At 43.3% G+C, this 23,122-nt stretch overlaps 1 protein-coding gene across 1 annotated transcript in view; it reads right to left on the bottom strand.

Annotated features, from left to right (window-relative positions):
- Positions 1-1,611: 1,611 nt before the first annotated feature.
- Positions 1,612-23,122, bottom strand: part of ADAMTSL1 (ADAMTS like 1) — a 475,524-nt gene continuing 454,013 nt past the window's right edge. The window contains exons 27-29 of the mRNA XM_024126824.3: positions 4,956-5,065; positions 3,956-4,176; positions 1,612-2,440 (exon numbers count right to left, since the gene is read on the bottom strand). Coding sequence (XP_023982592.1) covers positions 2,334-2,440; positions 3,956-4,176; positions 4,956-5,065 — 438 coding nt within the window. The 3' untranslated portion in view covers positions 1,612-2,333. The remainder of the gene's footprint in view (positions 2,441-3,955; positions 4,177-4,955; positions 5,066-23,122) is intronic.

Below are 23,122 nucleotides of genomic sequence, written 5' to 3'. Positions count from 1 at the left end.
ACCTCCACCTGCTACAACCGGACACGTGGTGGAGCTGGAGGACACCTGCTATTTAGGAAATGTAAATATTGGCCACTAGTTTTCCATAGCTATTGAAGTAGATATTATCAACCACATTAGTAGTAGTATGGAATCTGTCTTCCACATTCCACGCATAACTATCGTGTCACAAACGAATCCCCTCTTATTGCCCTGTCATCCTGTGCTAGCTTTTACAATGTATTCTGTACACAGCGAATGGATCCAGAGTTAAACATCAGGTTCTATTAAAAATAGGAACCATACAATAATCACCACCGAGTTTACAGGAACACAACTGCAGGAAGTTAATAAAAAGTCCCCCCAATATTTTGTTTTTTTTTTTTTTCTGGAAGACAATGTACAATTATTAATATTGCACTTTTTTATACAGGAAATCCTAATAAATATTCACAAAAGATATACAGACATAGAAAACATTCTCTTTTATTTTAAATAAACATTACACTGATTTTTAGGAACATGATTTCTTAGAGCCCATTATTGTGGTGAGGAAGAAAGAGCTACCTTAACTGTCCATAGCTCACCTGGGGAGGACACAAAGCAGGATGTCTCCCCCACTAACTTGTACTTCCAGGCTGGCTAGAAAATGCAGCCCTGATGTCAGTGGTGGCCCCGGGGTGTGTGACGTTTTGCGAGTCTGTATGTGAGGGGTGGTTTGGCTGGGGGGTGAGTGACTCTGGCCACCCTGCTCTGCCCTAGCTGCTACTAAATGGTGGCCGCTGGGATTGGGGGGCGCAGGCCAAAATCACTCGCCCCCAAACCGCTCTGCTGAGTGAGCACTTTCGTTGATAAATGAGCCACGATGTCCCAGATTTTCAGTTTTGCCACTTGACTTTGCTGCAGCCACGTTACCGTAGCTGACGGGCATTACTGGAGTGTGTATGCTGCTTTGCCCACTGAGTTAGCAAAACCAATGTATATTAATTCTGGTAGAGTTCATAGTATTTCACTGTGTGGAGGGAATGGGTTGAAAAGCCTTTGAGGAGCGTCTGGGAAGCTTTAGTTATCCTTTGGCTTTGCCTCTGTGCCCCATGGCCCCGCCCCGGCCTGTCGTCTGAATACAGGGCGGCCGTCACCGTGCCCCGGGAGGGGCCCACGCAAGTCTGCGGTTCCACCGGTGCCCCGGTCGCTCTCATCTGATGGATACTCTGGCAACTTGAATAGTGGGTTGGTTTTTGGCCAGCTGACCCCAGTCCTTGACCCTCAAGTGGAGCAGTAAAAACCATATAGGCAGGAAACCCAGCCTACTCATGAGCGAAACACCCTGGCCCGGGTCAGCAGTTCGTTCCGGGCTGGGGGATGCTTCATTCGGAGATGCCAGGGGTGGCCTGACTGCACAGCTAGGCCCTGCCGTCTCACCAGCTCTGCCATGGGGGCACGGGCGGAAGTTCACTGAGGGGCTCGCTCGGGGACCCCTCTCTGCCGCGGCGGGGGGCATACCTCCTGCACGCGGCCCGGGCCCCAGGGCTGTGCCTTCTCGGGGGCAGCAGAGCTGAGCACCGCAGCCTGCCGTGAGCCTGCACCGGCACATCAGGCACTCGGGCTCGGGGTTCAGAGCCTCGTGTGGCTGCCCACTCGCTCCCCTGTCCCCTTCGCTCCCCCTCTCAGGAACACGCACAGGCTTCTTTGTCCTTCTGTCCCTTCCTTCCCCACTTCGTTTTCTGCATTGCTGTGCGCTTTCGGCCTACTTGGATTGGCTCCCCTTTACCTCCACTGTGTTTTGAGTTCTCATTGCTCTGTGCCCCCCACTGGGAGAGCTGAGTCCTGGGCTGGGTTCTCAGCATGGATGGTGTCCTCCCTCCCCTGCCTTAACCATCTCCTGCCAGGAGAGATGCTGTTGGTTGTCCAGAGTCAGTACCGATGCTTCACAAACCCTCTGGCACCCTCCCCTTCTGTCTCTCTCTCCCGTCTGCCGTTGGCTCTGGCTCCCTGCTGGCCCTGGGGGGCTGCGCTGGCCTCTTCCTAGGTCTCCCTAGGACCCGGGTTTGGGAGGGAGCTGGCTCTTCCAGGGAGCTCTTTCTGTCTGTCCCGGTCTGCTCTGCCACCTCCGTTAGACCTCCATCCTTGTCCTGTCCCCTCATTCTGTCCTCCAGCTAACTGAGAGAGAAGACATGCTGGGGTCCTCATGTCTGGGGAGGGGGAAGGGCAAGGGAGGAGGTTGATGAGGGTGTGTGTGGTGGAGGTGGAGAGGGGGAAATAAATAAATAAAACGAAGAAAGCTTAAGTTCTGTCCAAGGTGGTTGCGTGAGTCCTCCGTGCTGCCAGGGTAGCATTCTCCCCGCGTCCTGTCTTCACGCTTTGCCGCAAGTCCCACAGCAGCGAGATTTGAACTGGCTGAGTTGGCAGAGTTTCAGCTGTTTCACCTTCTCACAGTACCTGGTGGTATCTCTGCACTCCACTGGGAAAGGGGACAGAAAGGAGAGGTGAAACGGAGGCTTGGTAACAGCCGTGGCCACCGGGTGCCTCCTGGGGTCTGCCTTGGGCACCAGACGCCCGTGCTGGAGGGGCCACCATTGTCCAGCACCTCTGGGCTGGCCTTGCTCCGGTGGAGCTTGGCCATTTGCTCCCCAGGCTGCCAACCATATGGGGGCAGCTCAGGCTGCGGCTGGGGGCCGAATACTGGGGCTCTGCGGCCTTTCCGCTAGCCCCCTTCCTTCCTGAAGGCGCTCAGGACCGCCTCACCGCCTGGGCGAGGTGGCCTTTCCCTTGGCGTTTGAGTATCTGACTGATGCTCTTCCTCCTTGAGACGCTTCCCAGAAGGACTAAATTCTGCTCCACTTCGGGGTGGTGTGCGAGTGTGGACCTGCCTGGTGGCTTCACCCCCTGGAACGTGAGCCTTCCTTTCCCCCGCGAAGCTTCATTTGCTCGTCCTCTCTCCCGAGCCTCTGTACTCCTTCCCCTCACCGTGCCTACCAGAGCGCCGTGGCGTCCTAGTTCAGTATTGGCACAGGCTGATGGGTCTTTAATACTGGCGTGGATTCGGGCTGTGGACATCTGTGGTTAATATAGTAAGTCTGAACTGCTGTCGTGGACTCAGTCTGGGGAGCTGACAAAGATGGGCCAGCATCACACAAGAGGACATAGACAATCCCACCCCGTGTAGGAAAAGGACTGGCACTGTTTGCCTACATGGCCTCTGCTCAGCCTGGGGAATCTGAGGCTCAGTGTGGCCCTGTTTGTGGGGGAAACTGCACAGCAACATTTAAAAATTCCCTTTTCTTTGCTTCGTGCTTTGTCTCCTTCCCTGTGGAGAAGCACCTCCAATTTGTTTTGGGTCCAGAGGAAGGAAAAAATAGATGCTCACCCAATGGGGATACAAATGCTGGTGTTGGGCTAAGGAGGAGGATCTAGACTTGAGGGTAGAGTGAATGAGTATCAGACCCCAGCTGTGGCTCCTGCACAGACCGGTGGGTGCCCACGGGGCCGCGAAGGAGGGCGGGGGTTCGGCAGGCCCTTGTTCCGTGAGACGCAGAGCCGTGATGGGTGCAGCAGGGTTGGCTGAGCAGGAGGTGCTCTGTGTGCTGCTTGGGTGCAAACAGTGCTTTCTCCCCAAGAGCCATTGTTTAGTTGTCCCCTCTGGGTACCAGCCAAACTACTGTAGGTGAGCTGGAGGCTGACTTCATCCAGCACTTGGCCAAAAGCACCTGGCTGTCTCAGGGGCCACGATGGAGCCCTTGGGCCACACCCAGTCATCTCTTGTGGCTTGGACACGTGCACATGTATCCTTGCACGCCACCTTTGCTCGCCTGCATGCACCCACGCACCCTCTGAAAATACACAACTCCAGCCCTAGCTCAGGATCCTTGGGAAAGCTGGTCCACTGCCCTATGCCCAGGCTCAGTTCCGGGGACTGCCCGCTGCACCTGACGCCTCGTGGGGAAGCTGCAGAAGCCTCTGTGGGGTTGGAACGTACTGTTTTCACACGGGGTGATGTTGCAGCGCTGCCAGTTGGTGGGCCGGGGCCCCCAGGAGCACAGGTGCTCGGGCACTGCCTTGTTGGTGCGGGCGTGCACGCACTCCACGCGCCGGGACTGGAAGCCGTAGTTGCCGCAGGTCGCCGTGCACAGGGTCCACAGGCTGACCCTCCAGTGTACGCTGCAGGCTTCGGACCAGCAGTTCTGGGTGCTCACGGGCCTGTGGTAGGAGGATGGCAGGATTAGGGTCTGCCTCTCTGGGGGCTGAATCGGGGGAGCAGATGTGAAGACAGTGCTGGAAACCTCAAAACCTCAGGTATCCCTGAGAACTCCCAGCGCTGCCAGCCCTGGGTTCTGATCTCTGCTCTGTTACTGAACGGCTGTAGGGTCTCAGAAGACCCCTTCCTCTAACTGGGCCTCTGTCTGCTCATCTCTACAGTGTCCGTGTCACTGCATGACCTGAGAATGAGCTCTACCAGGGTGGGGGATGGCAGAGCCGCTCTCAGGGGCGGGGACCTTAGCGAGGGGGGTGATGAGCCCTCTCCCCAACGGAAGGAAGAATGACAGGGGCTGGATAGGAATGGTAGGCTGAGACCTGGGGACAGGGGTCTCAGCATAACTTCTAGAGGGAGGTGGACAAGAGTGAGAGGCTGGTGGAGCCCTTGGGGTCTGGTGCCCACTTTGTGGACCTGACCTCCTGCCCACCCTGTAGCCAGCACGGGTCTCTTGTGCCATCAGGCCTCAGAGGAGCAGCATCCTCTGCATTCTCTCTCCATCTCCGAAAGGGGAAAGCCCAGCCTGGCCCATTCAGGAAGCACGAGGCCACCACTGAGCCATCTACCTTTAGGAGGCCAGTGACCTGGGGAGAATGGAGGTGAAAGGGAAGAGTGTCTGACCACTGGGACCATGGGAGGTTGGAGGAGAAACGTTTACTTCCCACCATCTTTCTGTGCTATTGACACAGGGCCTGGGAAAAGGCAGTCCATGGCTCTCTCTTACCTCGGAAGGGTGCTGCACTGCTCTGATGGTAAGGTGATGCCGTCCCGGGTCTGGCAGAAGACTTGTCTGTGCTGCACGGCGAGGCGAGGCCCGACGCAAGGCCCATTGCACTGGGAAGCAGAAACAGGTGACATACACATTAGCCAAGTCACAGGACAGGCTGCAATGCCCAGGCTGTGTGGGGCAAAAGATCCTTGTGCAGGGGCTTGTTTGAGGCCCTGAGATCATTTATCTTGCCCCTCTTTACACCAACTTAAAGGATATCCACCAGCACATTTTTTCTTAGTCCACAGTGGGAGGGTTAGCTTTGCTGTGGTCTGTGCGTATTCTGCTAGCAAATGGCTAATGGCAGTATAGAGCCAGTCAGAGATGTCAGTCCCCTCCCAGAGTAACCGAATGGAAGGTTAATCTTGGCGTAATGGACTAGGAATGTGGTGGTAAGCTTTAGAGTTGAACACCCCTAAATAAGCCCCCCTTCCCTCCTTCAGTCCAGAGGGTAATTTGGTTTATTGTTTTCTTGCTAAATTCGTCCAAATAACCAAGTCCATGATTTCTTTCCTTTCTTTGGTTTCATTTTCTCCAGGATAAACCAAGGGTGGCTGAACGAAAGTACACTTAGGTGTGTATAGTTAGTCCATGCTCATGGAGATGGTTAAGCTCTCCCCAGGGTTGGCAGAGCCAGACCATCGTGGCAAAAACCGCCACCAACGATGGTGTCTGTAAAATACGAAACATCTGCTATTTGAGTAGGGTAAAGGGACAGACATCCCTTGGAGGTCACTTTAGAACAAGGGCTCTTAAACTTGGAAGTATCTGGACTCCTAGGGGTCCATAGGGGAGCTGTTGACCCTTAAAATTATAAGCAGAAATCCTGTTTTGTGTAACATTTTATTTATTTTTTTAGTCTTTGAGCCCTTCACCCATTATTCCCACACCCCACCCCCGCCTTTGGCAACACCAATATGTTCTCTGTATCTGTGAGCTTGCTTTTTTTAAAAAAAAAAATATTCCACATATAAGATCATATGGTATTTGTCTCTCTCTGTATGACTTATCTAACTTAGCATAATGCCCTTGAGGTCCATTCATGTTGTCGCAAATGGCAAGATTGCATTCTTTTTGACCACGTATATGTGGGATTATTTATGATGTCTTTGTGTTCATCTTATTTGGAACCCTATGGGCTTCCTGGAGCTGGGTGTCTAGTTCCTTCCCCAGGTTAGGGAATCTTTCAGTATTTCTTCAAACAGGATTTCTGCCCCTTTCTCACTGTCTTTTCCTTCTGGGACCTATATAATGCAAGCCCTTTAATCTAGCATCACTTTTTTTCCTTCTCTGATTAGGTGAGTTCCACTGCCCTGACTTCTAATTCACTGAGCCTTTGTTTGCTTCATGTAGTCTGTTGTTGAACACCTTAACAATTTTCAGTTGTGTTCTTCAGCTCTGTGACTTCTCTTTGGTACTTTTAAATATTTTCTATCATCATCACTTTGTTGAATTTCTCACTCTGTTCACCCATCTTAATTCATCCATGCTGAATCTCTAAAAGCTCTCATGTAATGCCAAGGTTGTTGGTCCATGGACCACACTTTAAAGAGTAGCAAGGCTTGAGGCATTACAAATTACAGGGAACTGCTTGATCTCAAAATCCTTTTAATATAATTTTTTATAAATTTATTTTATTTTTGGCTGCGTTGGGTCTTCGATGCTGTGTGCAGGCTTTCTCTAGTTGCGGCGAGCTGGAGCTACTCTTCATTGTGGCGCACAGGCTTCTCATGGTGGTGGCTTCTCATTGCGGAGCATGGGCTCTAGGCATGCGGGCTCAGTAGTTGTGGCTTGTGGGCTCTAGAGTGCAGGCTCAGTAGTTGTGGCGCACGGGCTTAGCTGCTCTGCGGCATGTGGGATCTTCCCGGACCAGGGCTCGAACCTGTGTCCCCTGCATTGGCGGTGGATACTTAACCACTGCACCACCAGGGAAGCCCCCCTTTTAATATTTTTGCATTGGTGATATATTGTTGGGATGTGATTCAAACTATAGATGCCCACCAAACCTCCATATTCCACTCCTGTAAGAATGAAAATGATAATAGTTTCTGACAAGAAAATCCTTTTGGAAGAGTGTCATTTCAAGATCTATTCCTTCATCTTCCTACCTCTTTGAAGTCTTTGAAAACCATGCTGGTTTTAGTCCAAGTAGAACGAAGACCACCTTCTCAGTTCTAACAACCTGGCTTCATGTAATAATTCAAGTTTCTTCTTTTAATCCAACATACATTTATGAGGCACCTGTCTTGGGTAGGGAATGTGTTCCATAAAAGCATATGTGAAAGAATGATGGCAAAAACAGCCCTGGAATGTTTGCAGGAGAATTATATGAGAGGTAGAATTATAAATGTGGCTGTAAAACATGTGCCAGATCATGAGAAATATAGTATGCTGTCTGAGGAGTTTGGATTTTCTTATGAATGCCACTTGGTTGGGGTGGGGGAGGGGAGGCACCTAGAAAGGTTTTTAAGTGGGAGTGTCACGATCAGAGTTACTCTTTAAAAAGATTATTCTGTCAGCAGTACAGTAATTGAATTAGAAAGTGAATAGACTGGAGAAAGTAATCTAGGTAACAAAAAAATGAAGGCACTGGGCAATGGAAATGGAGAGGAGATTCTATGAAAGTATGATTCACATGGCTTCAGTGGTGCCTTGACAGGGATAAAAGACAGGGAGGGAGCTAAGATGAGTCTCGGGTTTATGGACTGAACATAAAGATAAGAATTTGTTTTGAAGATGTTTTGTATGAGATGTTTGTGAAATATGCAAATATATATGTTCATTAAGCAGGTGGATATATAGATCTGTGACTTAAAAGAGAGCTGTGCTAAACACTATCCATTTGAAAGTCATCAGTAGACCAGTGGTGGCTAGGAGTCATAGGTAGTATAACCCAAGGGGAGGGAAAGCATGAGATGAAAAGGCTTAGGGCAGAACCCTGAGGGACACTGCAGGAAGAGGAGAAAAAAAAGGAATTAAACTGCAGGAAAGGAGAAAAAAAAAGAACTTAGAAAATGTATTCACAGAGACCAACAAAGGAGTTTCCAGAAAGGAAAAAGGGTCAGTAGTATCAAAATGTGTCAAAAAGAACAAACAAGATAGAGTAAGAAAGAATTGGCAGTACCCAGTGGAACTTGACTTATAGGCTGCACTGGTGACCCTGTGAAGGGCAGTTTCAGTGTGGCAATTGGCATTGAAGTCAAACCAACAATGAGTAGAGAAACAAATGAGTGGAAGAAATAGGGCTCTTGGAGACATATCACTCCTTCAAGAATTCCCAATTGTGATCAAAAGATATCAGCAAAATGGCACACTAGGTAGCTCTAAGTCCTCATTCACACACAGAAACATCAAAAAGCAACTGGAAACTGGCTGAACTAATCTTATAGGAATTCTGAAAAAGTCAAAGGTCTACAGCAACCTAGCAAGTGCCCAATAAAGAAAAATCTACCTTCAAAACAGTAGGAAAATCTGTGGTGTTTTCCCTCATCCTTCCCAGCATGGCAGTTTTTTTCCCCCCATCTTTAGTGGGGTATAATTGCTTTACAATGTTGTGTTAGTTTCTGCTATACAACAGAGTGAATCAGCCATATGCATACATATGTCCCCATATCCGCTCCCTCTTGAGCCTCCCTCCAACCCTCCCTACCCCACCCCTCTAGGTCGTCACAAAGCATCGAGCTGATCTTCCTGTGCTATGCAGCAGCTTCCCACTAGCTAGCTATTTTACATTTGTTAGTGTATGTATGTCAATGCTACTCTCTCACTTTGTCCTAGCTTCCCCTCTGCCCCCGCCACCCACCCTGCTGTGTCCTCATTTCTGTTTTCTATGTCTGTGTCTTTATTCCTGCCCCTAGGTTCATCAGTACCATTGTTTTAGATTCCATATATATGCGTTAGCACACGGTATTTGTTTTTCTCTTTCTCACTGACTTTGCATGACAGACTCTAGCTCCATCCACCTCACTACAAATAACTAACTCAATTTCGTTCTTTTTTATGGCTGAGTAACATTCCATTGTATATATGTGCCACATCATCTTTATCCATTCCTCTGTTGATGGACATTTAGGTTGCTTCCATGTCCTGGCTATCGTAAAGTGCTGCAGTGAACATTGTGGTACATGTATCTTTTTGAACTATGGTTTTTCTCAGGGTATGTAGCATGGCAGTTTTGGTCTGGAGGCAGCAGTAGCCCATTTTCCCCCCACCATCTGTAGGGAGCAGAGAAGATCCTGTTTGCAGTGTGTAATGTTCTATCCTGTCTGTCAGAGGGCTACCTGAAGGAATGGGTCTCTGTCTCATCTAACTCAGGTATCAAGTGGCAGCCACTACTTGTGAAAGCTGCAAGGGGACTACAGACACTTGGGGCAGGAGATTACAGATGGAGACATGCAATAGACCACCTAAGGCCCTGGGGACAACCTGGGGCGAGACCATCTTGGAAATTAAGACATTCAAAAGCAGCCATATATAAAGGGGAATTCTGAAAGTTCAAGCAGGCCCAGGCAAGACATTTGCTCAGGAAAGATCTGAGAAGACCTTAAGGTTTCATCTCAGGCTGATCCCGAGGTTCAGAGAACACCCAGTTAAGCAGTGAAGGTGTGCACAGGCACAGAGAAAGTATATTCAAAGACTGGGAGAGATGTCTGTTTTTTTCAATGCCCAATTTCCAAGAATAAATCATAAGCACTTCAAAGAAACAGGAAATCATGGCCCATTCGAGGAAGAAAGTGAAGTGGCAGAACCAGCCCTAAAGAAGCAGGGCATCAAATGTATTAAACAAAGACTTTAAAACAACCATCATAAACATGTTAAAAGATCTAAAGAAAAACATGAAGAACTAAAGGAAATCAGAAAAAATGATATTAACAAAGAGTAATTATAAAAAGAAACTAAACAAATTTTGGAGCTAAAAAATACAATATCTGAATTGAAAATTTCACTAGCAGAGTTCAACAGCAGGTTTGAGTACACAGAATAAACAATTAGCAAACCTGGAAACAGGACAATTGAAATTATTGAGTATAATGAACTGAAAGAAAAGACAATGGGACCAACATATACACATGTAGGAGTCCCAGAAGGAGGGGGAGAGAAAGGGGCAGCAAGATCATTTGAAGAAATAATTGCCAAATATTTCCCAAATTTGATGAAAGATACAAATCTAAAAATCCAAAAAGCTCAACAAATTCCACGTAGAATAAACTCAAAGGGAACCACACTGAGACACAATATAATGAAATTGTCTTACAAATAAACACAAAGAATCTTGAAATCAACAAGACAGACTCATCAGGTACAAGGGATCCTCAAAAAGATTAGCAGATGATTTCTCAGCAGAACCCTTGCAGGCCAAAAGGTGGTAGTAGAATTATATCTTTAAAGTGCTGAAAAGAAAAACAAAACCAAAAACTATGTACCTAGAATTCTATATCCAGTGAAACTGTCATTCAGAAATGAGGGTGAACTTAAAGATACTCGCAGATAAGATGAGAGGGAGTTTATTACCACTATACCTGACTATAAGAAACATGAGAGACCCTCAGGTTAAAATGAAAGGATGCAAGACAGTAACTCCAAGCCATATGAGGATATAAGGATTGCCAGCAAATGTAAATACATGAGCAAATATAAAAATTGGTATTATACTTTTGGTATGTAACTCCACTTTTTATTTTCTATAGGATTTAAATGACAAAATGCATTAAAAATAATTATAATCTGTAAGTGGATATGCAATGTATAAAGATGTAACTTTTATGTTATTAACATATAGGAAAGGGGACAGAGCTCTATAGGAATAGAGTTTGTGTGTGTGGTTGAAGTTAAGTTGCTATAAATTAAAACTAGATTGTTATACCTTTAGAATGTTATATGTAATTCCAAGAGCAACCACAAATTAAAAACCGACAGACTATACTCAAAAAAAAAAAACCCAAAACATCAGCTAAACACTAAGGAAGGCAGTAATGAAGGTAATGAGTGGGGGAAGCTATAAGACACCTAAGACAAATAACAGTGGGAAAAGTAAGTCCTTCCTTATCAGTAATTAATTACTTTAAATGTAAATGGAAAAAACAAGCCTCTCCAATCAAAAGGCATAGATTGGCAATCTATCTACAAGAGACTCACTTTATTATTTTTAATGTATTTTAAAAATTGAAGTATAGTTGACTTACAATGTTGTGTTTCTGGTATACAGCAAAGTGATTCATATATGTATATATATAATTTTTCATATTCTTTTCCACTATAGGTTATTACAAGATTGAATATAGTTCCCTGTGCTATACAGTAAGTCCTTCTTGTTTATCTATTTTTAAATTGTTTAACTAAAAAAAAATATATTTTATATTGGAGTATAGTTGATTTACAATGTTGTGTTAGTTTCAGGTATATAGAAAGTGATTCAGTTATACATATACCCATTCTTTTCCCATAGGTTATTACAGAATATTGAGTAGAGTTCCCTGTGCTATACAGAAGGTCCCTGTTGGTTATCTATTTTAAATATAGCAGTGTGTACATGTCAATCCCAAACTCCCAATCTATCCCTCCCCCACCCCACCCTTCCCCCCTGGTAACCATAGGTTCGTTTTCTAAGTCTGTGAGTCTGTTTCTGTTCAGTAAATAAGTTCATTTGTATCATTTTTAAAGATTCCTCATATAATCAATATCATATGATATTTGTCTTTCTCTGATTTACTTCACTTAGTATGATAATTTCCAGGTCCATCCATGTTGCTGCAAATGACATTATTTCTTTCTTTCTAATGTCTGAATAATATTCCATTGTATATATGTACCACGTCTTCTTTATCCATTCCTCTGTTGATGGACATTTAGGTTGCTTCCATGTCTTGGCTATTGTAAGTAGTGCTGCAATGAATATTGGGGTGCATGTATGTTTTTGAATTACAGTTTTCTCCAGATATATGCCCAGGAGTGGGATTGCAGGATAATATGGTAGTGCTATTTTTAGTTTTTTAAGAAACCCACATACTGTTCTCTATAGTGCTTGTACCAATTTACATTCCCACCAACAGTGTAGGAGGGTTCCCTTTTCTCCACACCCTCTCCAGCATTTATTGTTTCTATACTTTTTGATGATGGCCATTCTGCTGGTGTGAGGTGATATCTCATTGTAGTTTTGATTTGCATTTCTCTAATAATTAGTGATGTTGAGCATCCTTTCTTGTGGCTGTTGGCCATCTGTATGCCTTCTTTGGAGAAATGTCTATTTAGGTCTTCTGCCCATTGTTTGATTGGGTTGTTTGTTTTTTTTTTAATATTGAGCCCCATGGTCTGTGTGCTTTGGAGATTAATCCCTGTGGGTTGCATTGTTTGCAAATATTTTCTCCCATTCTGTGGGTTCTCTTTTCATTTTGTTTATGGTTTCCTTTGCTGTACAAAAGTTTTTGAGTTTAATTAGGTCCCATTTGTTTATTTTTGTTTTTATTTTGATTACTCTAGGAGACAGATCCAAAAAGATACTGCTGTGATTTATGTCAGACTGTTCTGCCTGTGTTTTCCTGTAAGGGTTTTATGGTGTCTGGTCTTACATTTAAGTCTTTCCGTTTATTTTTGTGTATAGTGTTAGAGAATCTTCTAATTTCATTATTTTACATGTAGCTGTCCAGTTTTCCCAGCACAGCTTATTGAAGAGACTGTCTTTTCTACATCGTCTAGTCTTGCCTCCTTTGTCATAGATTAATTGACCATAGATGCGTGGGTTTATTTCTGGGCTTTCTTTCCTGTTCCGTGATCTGTATTTCTGTTTTTGTGCCAGTACCATACTGTTTCAATGACTAACTTTCTGGTATGATCTGAAGACAGGAAGCCTGATTCCTCCAGCTCCGTTTTTCTTTCTGAAGATTGCTTTGCCTATTTGGGGTCTTTTGTGTCTCCATACAAATTTTAAGATTTTTTGTTCTAGTTCTGTAAAAAATGCCATTGGTAATTTGATAGGGATTGCACTGCATCTGTAGATTGCCTTGGGTAGTGTAGTCATTTTGCCAATATTGATTCTTCCAATCCAAGAACATGGTATATCTTTCCACCTGTTTGTTTGTGTCATCTTTGATTTCCTTCATCAGCATCTTAGTTTTCAGAGTACTGGTCTTTGGTCTCCTTAGGTAGGTTTATTCCTAAGTATCTTTCTTATTGAGATGGTAAATGGGATTGTTTCCTTATTTCTCATTCTGATCTTTCATTGTTAGTGTACAGGAATGCAAGAGATTACTACCAAATTCATTGATGAGCTCCCATAGTTTTCTGGTAGCATCTTTAGGATTTTCTATATATAGTATCATGTCATCTGCAAATAGTGACAGTGCAAATAGTTACTTCTTCTTTTCCCATTTGGATTCCTTTTATTTCTTTTTCTTCTCTGATTGCCATAGCTAGGACTTCAAGATTATGTTGAATTAAAGTGGCAAGACAGGGCATCCTTGTCTTCTTCCTGATCTTACAGGAAATGCTTTCAGTTTTTGACCATTGAGTATGGTGTTAGCTGTGGGTTTGTCATATGTGGTCTTTATTTATTATGTTGAGGTAGGTTCCCTCCATGCCCACTTTCTGGAGAGTTTTAATCATAAATGGGTGTTGAATTTCATCAAAAGCTTTTTCTGCATCTATTGAGATGATCATATGGATTTTTTCTTCAATTTGTTGATGTGGTGTATCACACTGATTGATGTGCAGATATTGAAAAAAATCCTTGCATCCCTGGGGTAAATGTCACTTGATCGTGGTGTACGATCCTTTATTGTTGGATTCAGATTGCTAGTATTTTGGTGAGGTTTTTTGCATCTATGTTCATCAGTGATATCAGCCTGTAATTTTCTTTCTTTTGTGGTATCTTTGTCTCGTTTTGGTATCCTGGTGACCTCATAGAATGAGTGTGGGAGTATTCCTTCCTCTGTAATTTTTTGGAAGAGGAGTTTGGTCTTGGACTTCTGTTTGGTGGAAGTTTTTTAATCACCGTTTCACTTTCACCACTTGTGATTGGTCTGATCATCTTTTCTATTTCTTCTTGGTTCAGTCTTGGGAGAGTGTGCCTTTCTAACAATTTGTCCATTTCTTCTACGTTGTGCATTTTAATGGCATAGAGTTGCTTGTAGTACTCTCATGATCCTTTGGATTTCTGTGGTGTCTGTTGCAGCTTCTCCTTTTTCATTTCTAATTTTATTGATTTGAGCCCTCTTTTTCTTGATGCATCTGGCTAAAGGTTTATCAATTTTGTTTATCTTCTCAAAGAACCAGCTTTTAGTTTCATTGATCTTTTCTATTGTTTTGTCATCTCTATTTCATTTATTTCTGCTCTGATTGTTATGATTTCTTTCCTTCTACTAATTTTGGGTTTTGTTTGTTCTTCTTCCTCTAGTTGCTCTAGGTGTAAGGTTAGGTTGTTTATATGAGATTTTTGTTTCCTGAGGTAGGATTGTATTGCTGTAAAATTCCCTCTTAGAACTGCTTTTGCCACATCCCATAGGTTTTGGATTGTCACGGGTTTTTTTGTTGTCATTTGTCTCTAGGTATTTTTTGATTTCCTCTTTGATTGATTTCTTCAGTGGTCCATTGGTTGTTTAGTAGCAGATCGTTTAGCCTCCATGTGTTTTGTTTTTTTTTTTTCTGTAATTGATTTCTAATCTCATAGCATTGTTTCAAAAAAGATGCCTGATATGATTTAATTTTTCTTAAATTGATCACAAACGTGATCAAGTTTATAGCAATGCAATATACAAGGAAATAATGTCATTTGCAGCAATATTACTCAAACATTAAAAAGAAGGAAATAATGTCATTTGCAGCAATGTCATTTGGAGATTATCATACTAAGTGAAGTAAATCAGAGAAAGACAAATATCATATGATATTGATTATATGAGGAATCTTTAAAAATGATACAAATGAACTTATTTACTGAACAGAAACAGACTCACAGACTTAGAAAACGAACCTATGGTTACCAGGGGGGAAGGGTGGGGTGGGGGAGGGATAGATTGGGAGTTTGGGATTGACATGTACACACTGCTATATTTAAAATAGATAACCAACAGGGACCTTCTGTATAGCACAGGGAACTCTACTCAATATTCTGTAATAACCTATGGGAAAAGAATGGGTATATGTATAACTGAATTACTTTCTGTATACCTGAAACTAACACAACATTGTAAATCAACTATACTCCAATATAAAATAAAAAATTAAAAAGAAAGATCTCAAAGTACCTAACTTTAACCCTAAGGAACTGAAATAAGAAGGGCAAACTAAACCCAAAGCTAGTAGAAGAAAGGAAATGACAGAGTGGAGATAAGGAATAGAGAAACAGTAGAGAAAATCAGGGAAACCAAAAATTGGTTCTCCCTAAATAGCTACAAAATAGACAACTTTAGCTACATTGACTACGAACAAAATAGAGCACTCAAATTATTAAAATCTGAAGCGAAAGTGTCAACATTACTACTGATTTTATAGAAATTAAAAAAATATGAAATGAGAGTACTAGGAACAACTGTACACCAATAAATTGGATAACCTAGATGTAATGGACACTTTCCTAGAAACATACAACCCACCAAGACTGAATCATGAAGAAATAAAAATATGACTAGACCTATGAGTGGTAAGAAGATTGAATCAGTAATCAAAGACCTCCCAACAAAGAAAAGCCCTGTACCAGAAAGCCTCACTGGTGAATTCTACCCAATATTAAAAAACATAATTTATACCAATTCTTCTCAAACTCTTCCTGAAATTTGAAGGGGAGGGAACACTAACACTCCCTAACTCATTCTATGAGGCCAGCAATACCCTGATACCAAAGCCAAAGCTGCTATAAGAAATGAAAACTAAAGAATAGTATCTCTTCTGATTATTGATGATGAAATCCTGAACAAAATACTAGCAAACCAAATTTAGCAGCATAATAAAAGGAATAAACACCAGGAAGAGGTGGGATTTATTTTTGGAATGTAATGATGTTTCAACATATGAAAATTAATCACTGTAATATACCACATTAGCATAATGAAGGGAAAAAAACACATGATCATCTCAACGGATGCAGAAAAAGCACTTGACAAAATTCAACACCGTTTCATGATAAAAACACTAAAAAAACTAGGAGTAGAAAGAAACTACTGCTACCTCAAAATAATAAAGACCATATACGAAAAACCCACAACTAACATCATCCTCAGTAGTGAAGACTAAAAACTTCTCACCTAAGATGAGGAACAGAATGCAGTGTTCAGCATTCTTGCAGACAGTATTAGAAGTTCAGAGCAATTAGCCAAGAAGAAAAAGAAAAAAGCCATCCAAGTTGGAAAGGAGAAGCAAAATTATCACCGTCCACAGAGATACATTAAAAACCCTTAAAATCCCAATGAATGAACTCAAAGTTGAATGATACAAAATCACCATATAAAAATCAGTTGCACTTCTATACATGAATGATGAACAATCTGAAAAGGAAATTAAAACAATACCATTTATGATAGCACTAAGAATAAAATAACTAGGAATAAACCAAAGAGGTGAAAGACTTGTACATGGAGAACTATAAAAAGAAATTAAAGACACATAGCTGAAACAATCTTGAAAAAAAAAAAAAACGAAGTTGGAGGTCTTATACTTCATGATTTTAAAACTTACTATAAATTCAGAGTAGTCAAAACAGTGTAGTTCTAGCATGCAGACAGATATGTGGACCAATGGGATAGAATAGAGAGCCTAGAAACAAACTTGCATATATGGTCAGATGAAGTATGCCAAGATCTTTTAATGGGGAAAAGACAGTCTTTTTAACAAACGGTTCTGGCAAAACAATATCCACATGCAAAAGAATTAGGTTGGATCCTTACTTTACACCATATAAAAATTGTCTCAAAATGGATCAAAGATTTAAATGTAAGAGTTAAAAGTATAAAACTGTTTGAAGAAAACAGAGGGGAAGAGCTTCATGTTATCCGATTTGGCAATCATTTCTTGAATATGACACTAAAAGCACAGGCACAACAAAAAGATAAGCTGGACATCATCATAATTAAAAGCTCTTCTTCATCAATGGACACTACCAAAAGAGTGAAAAGGCAACCTACAGAATGGGAGAAAATATTTGCAAATCATAAATCTGATAAAGGATTAATATTCAGAATATATCAAGAAGTACATCTCAACAACAAACACAAAGCCTTGAATAGACATTTCTCTAAAGAAGATGTATGAATGGGCAATACACACATGAAAGTATATTCAACATCACTAGTAATTAGGGAGATGCAAATGAAAACCACAGTGAGATACCACTTCACATTCACTAGGATGTCTACTATCAAAAACCCAGAAAATAACAAGCATTGAAGATGTGGGAAAATTGGAACTTTGGTGCACTGCTGGTGAGACTGTAAAATGATATAGCTGCTATAGAGAACAGTATGGTAGCTCCTCAAAAATTAAACATAGAATGACCATATGATTTAGCAATTCCACTTCTGGGTATATACTCAAAAGACTGAAAGCAGGAACTTGAACAGATACTTATACAAACATGTTCATACTAGCATTATTCATGATAACCAAAAGATGGAAACAACCCACATGTCCAGTGACAGATGGATGCATAAACAAATGTGATATATACTTATACTGGAATATTCTTCAGCCTAAAAAAGGAATGAAATTCTGATACATGCTACAACATGGATGAATCTTGAAAACATTAAAGTGACAGAAGCCAGATACAAAGGGACAAATACTGTATGATTCCACTTACCTAGTGTAGTCAAATTTGTAGAAACAAAGTAGAATAGTGGTTACCAGGGATGGGGAGAAAGGGATAATGGGGAATTATTGTTTAATGGGTACAGAGTTTAGTTTGGGATGATGAAAAAGTTTTAAAGATGGATAGTGGTGATAGTACAACAATATGAATGTACTTAATGCCACTGAATTGTACACTTAAAATAGTTAAAATGTTAAATTGTTATGTATATTTTATCACAATAATAATTTAAAGAAAAGGACTTCCAGATGTCAGTGTCAAGGGGGCATTTTTACATTTTCCCTACCCTTTTTGTGTTTGTTTGTGAACAACATTGTCACACTGGATCCTTCAGAGCCTTACTCTTTTATCTTCTCAGTTCACACCTTCTAGCATCACCTGGTCAGACAAAAAGATGTGGTTGGCAAGACTTTGGTATACTTGGCCGTAGCAGGAGGAGCAGTAACTGGCTTTGGACATATTTGCCTGACCTAAGAGGACTGCTTTTACCTTAAATCCTTCTCCTTCGGTGGTTGGTAACCTTCCAGGTTCTTTAAGCATTTGATGAAACCCGGAGCCTCTTGGTAAAAAATGTCAATAAACACAAGATTTGGGGTTCCACTTTAAGGTGGTGATACAGGAAAATCCTGTGGGAGGAGTTCACCTCCTCCCACAGATATGCTGAGTCTACATCTACATATGGAACAATTTCTTCTTAAAAAATCCTAAAGGCTGCCTGAGTGACAACCACACATTAGGCAAACAAGAAGAAAACCGCATCAAAGCAAGTAGGAGGGACTGGGACATAAACCCTGCCCCCAGTGAGGTGACCAACAGTTGGGAGAAAACTCAAAACCTGGAGCTTCTCCCCAAGGAGCAAAGGGTTCAAACTCCACACTGGGCATCTTAACTTTTGGGACCTGTATCTGAGAGATGAGCCCCCCAAACATCTAACTTGGAAAACCAATGGGGCTCACAGCTTATGTCCCAGGACCCAGCTCAGAGACAGCTGATCATACCCAGACTTAAAGTAAAGGAGGCTCACCTGCTTATATTAAAGCATCAGCCTGAGGGCAGATATCTAATTTAACACACAAATCTAGAAGACTGCTGGAGCACTCTCCAGAACTGAGACTTGTGGGCACCATCTTCACACTCTCCTTTTGCCATGTTCCAGAGCACCAGTATCTCCTGGAAGGGAGGTTTCACATGCATTTGGTGCCCCAATCTTTGTGGCTGCTGCCCAGGGAAGGCTTCTTGACTGCCTGGTTCTGGAGGCTAGGGGAGTTTGAATTCTTGGTCCCAAGGGGATGTAATAATCAATGTCACCCCACAAGGAGCCCATATCCCTGTCTGCTGCCAGGGGACACCACTGCATAGCCTCACTCTTGACAGCCAGTGAGGTTTATGCTTGTGGGTCCTACAGGACTATAACCAGTGGAGAAAAGTGTTCTTAAACAGCTATCACCCCTAGGGCTCAGCAAGAGGCAACAGAGCCAGAACCTTGGTATATCTGTGAAGGAGTCTTATTAGTCAGTCATCATGGCTGCAGTCTGAGAGGTAGAATTCTAATTAAACATGCATCTAGGGACTGACTGTAATCCTTTCTAGAGACCTCAGAGGGTAGGCACTAACTTTGCACTCTCCCTCTGCTGTGCTCCAGAGCACGTTTCCTGGAGGGGAGCTTTACATGCAGCTGGTGCCCTGGTTTTTATGTCTGGTGCACTAGTTTTTGCAGCTGCCACTCCAGGGATGCCCCTTGATTGCCTGCCTCAGGTGATCAGGGGAGCTTGAATTCCTGTATCCCATGGGACTGTGGCAATCGGATAGCTGGTTCTTGGAAGGCTGCCACCCCTAGGGCACTGTGCAGACAGCAGACTGAGGAACATCCCCCAGCCTTTCTGTGGAGGAATCCTCTTTATTTGTACTGGAGCTATGGCCTGAGGGGCAGGCTTCAGGTTTGGCACACAACTATTGGATTACAAAACTACTCTCAAGGACTGTAGGCTGTGGATGCTGTCTTTGCACTCTCCCTCCGCATTGCTCCAGTATCTCTTAGGAAAGAGCTTATACACTCATCTAGACCCCTGATACGTGCAGCTGCCATCCAGGGAATACTACTGATCACCTGATCAGTGTGAGCTATTAAAAATATAATAGGCTGCTGCGACAAGCACAAAGGTTTGAGAGATGACAAAGAGCTGGGACAGGGTTGAAAGACAATGTTCACCTCCTACATGAGGCCACTCTTTCAAGACTGGGAGAGGTGGTTGTTTCATCTACAGTATGGAAACCAACACAAAGAGTTAAGCAAAATGAAGAAACAGAAATATGTTCCAAAAGAAAGAACAAGATAAAACCTCAGTGTGTGGTGGGGGGCGGGGGAGACCTCAATGAAATAGAGCTAAGGTATTTACCTGAAAAAGAGTTCAAGGTAATGGTCATAAAGATGCTCATAAAACTAGGGAGAAGAATGGATGAACACAATGAAAAATTCAACAAAGAGACAGAAAATATAAAAAAGTACCACAGAAGTCACAGAGCTGAAGAATACAATTACTGAACTGAAAAATACACTAGAGGGGTTCAACAGCAGACTAGAAGAAGCAGAAGAAAGCATCAGTCAACTCAAAGACAAGGCAGTGGAACTCACCCAATTAGAGCAGCCCCTGGCCCCCCAGCCAAAAAAAAAAAAAAAAGAATAAAACCAAGTGAAGATAGCTTAAGGAGCTGTGGGACATCAAACACGTTAACATTCATATCATAGGGGTCACAGAAAAAGAAGATAGAAAGGAGCAGAAAACTTATTTCAAGAAACAATGGCTGAAAACTTCCCTACTCTGGGAAAGAAAATGGACATCCAGTTCCAGGAAGCCCAGAGTGTTCCAAATAAAATAAACCCAAAAGAGACATTATAATTAAACACATAATTAAAACGTCAAAAGTTAAAGGAGAGAATCTCAAAAGCAACAAGAGAAAAACAACTTGTTAGGTATAAGGGAACGCCCATAAGACTACAGCAGATTTTTCAGCAGGACTGGTAGGCTAGAAGGGAGTGGCACAGTATCTTCAAAGTGCTGAAAGAAAAAAACTTCCAATCAAAAATACTCTACCCAGAAAAGTTATCATTCAGAATTGGAGAGAGAGACACAGAGTCATCGGAAGCGTCTAAGGTGAGGTGCTGGCACAGTCGTTTCACACTAGGAACGCTCATGTGAAGTGCCTGGTGCAGTACCTCCACAAGGGGTACCCTACGAGCAGGTGAAACTAGACTAAGCACAAAGGACGAAAAAAGGATAGACTGGTGGTACTCAGAATAGGCCTGCATGATACAGTGCTTTGCAGCCAAGACAGGAAACATCTCCTGGAAATAAAAATACTTGGGGAGAATATCTTTGTACTGACACTGTTTCAAGCATCACCAGAGGAAGGAACCAAGATGGCAGAGTAGAAGGACATGCTCTCACTCCCTCTTGTGAGAATGCCAGAGTCACAGCTAGCTGCTGGACAGTCATCAACAGGAGGACACTGGAGCTCACCAGAAATGGTACCCCACATCCAAAGACAAAGGAGAAGCCACAATGAGACGGTAGGAGGGGCACAATCACAGTAAAATCAAATCCCATAACTGCTGGTTTAGTGACTCACAGACTGGAGAACACTCATACCACAAGTCCACCCACTGGAGTGAAGGTTCTGAGCCCCACGTCAGGCTTCCCAACCTGGGGGTCCGGCAACGGGAGGAGGAAGTCCTAGAAAATCAGACTTTGAAGCCTAGTGGGATTTGATTGTAGGACTTTGACAGGACTGGGGGAAACAGAGAATCCACCCTTGGAGGGCACACACAAAGTAGTGTGCACATCGGGACCCAGGGAAAGGAGCAGTGACCCCAGGGGAGACTGAGACAGACCTACCTGCTAGTGTTGGAGGGTCTCCTGCGGAGGCGGGGGGTGGCTGGGGCTCACCGTAGGGATGAGGACATTGGCGGTGGAGGTTCTGGGGAAACAGAGAATCCACCCTTGGAGCGCACACACACAGTAGTGTGCACATCGGGACCCAGGGAAAGGAGCAGTGACCCCAGGGGAGACTGAGACAGACCTACCTGCTAGTGTTGGAGGGTCTCCTGCGGAGGCGGGGGGTGGCTGGGGCTCACCGTAGGGATGAGGACATTGGCGGTGGAGGTTCTGGGGGGGGTGCTCCTTGGTGTGAGCCCTCCCAGAGTCTGTTATTGGCCCCACCAAAGAGCCCAGGTAGGCTCCAGTGTTGGGTTGCCTCAGGCCAAACAACCAACAGGGAGGGAACTCAGCCCCACCCATCAGCAGTCAAGCACATTAAACTTTTACTGAGCTCTGCCCACCAGAGCAACAGTCAGATCTACCCACCACCAGTCCCTCCCATCAGGAAACATACACAAGCCTCTTAGATAGCCTCATCCATCAGAGGGCAGACAGCAGAAGCAGGAAGAACTACAGTCCTGCAGCCTGTGGAACAAAAACCACATTCACAGAAAGATAGACGTAGATGAAAAGGAAGAGGGCTATGTACCAGATGAAGGAACAAGATACAACCAAGAAAAACAACGAAATGAAGTGGAGATAGGCAACCTTCCAGAAAAAGAATTCAGAATAATGATAGTGAAGATGATCTAGGACCTCGGAAAAAGAATGGAGGCAAAGATTGAGAAAATGCAAGAAATGTTTAACAAAGACCTAGAAGAATTAAAGAACAAACAGAGATGAACAATACAATAACTGAAATGAAAACTACACTAGAAGGAATCAATAGCAGAATAACTGAGGCAGAGAACGGATAAGTGACCTGGAAGACAGAAGGGTGGAATTCACTGCTGCAAAACAGAATAAAGAAAAAAGAATGAAAAGAAATGAAGACAGCCTAAGAGACCTCTGGGACAACATTAAACACAACAGCATTCACATTATAGGGGTCCCGAAGGAGAAGAGAGAGAGAAAGGACCAGAGAAAATATTTGAAGAGATTATAGTAGAAAACTTCCCTAACAGGGGAAAGGAAATAGCCACCCAAGTCCAGAAGCGCAGCGAGTCCCATACAGGATAAACCCAAGGAGAAACACGCCGAGACAAATAGTAATCAAACTGGCAAAAATTAAAGACAAAGAAAAATTATTGAAAGCAGCAAGGGAAAAACAACAAATAATATACAAGGGAACTCCTGTAAGGTTAACAGCTGATTTCTCAGTAGAAACTCTACAAGTCAGAAGGGAGTGGCATAATATACTTAAAGTGATGAAAGGGAAGAACCTACAACCAAGATTACTCTATCTGGCAAGGATCTCATTCAGATTCGATGGAGAAATCAAAAGCTTTACAGAC

The sequence above is a fragment of the Physeter macrocephalus genome, chromosome 9 (genome assembly GCF_002837175.3).
Source record: "Physeter macrocephalus isolate SW-GA chromosome 9, ASM283717v5, whole genome shotgun sequence".
Lineage (NCBI taxonomy): Eukaryota > Metazoa > Chordata > Mammalia > Artiodactyla > Physeteridae > Physeter > Physeter macrocephalus.
This window is presented reverse-complemented; position numbering and strand designations above follow the sequence as displayed.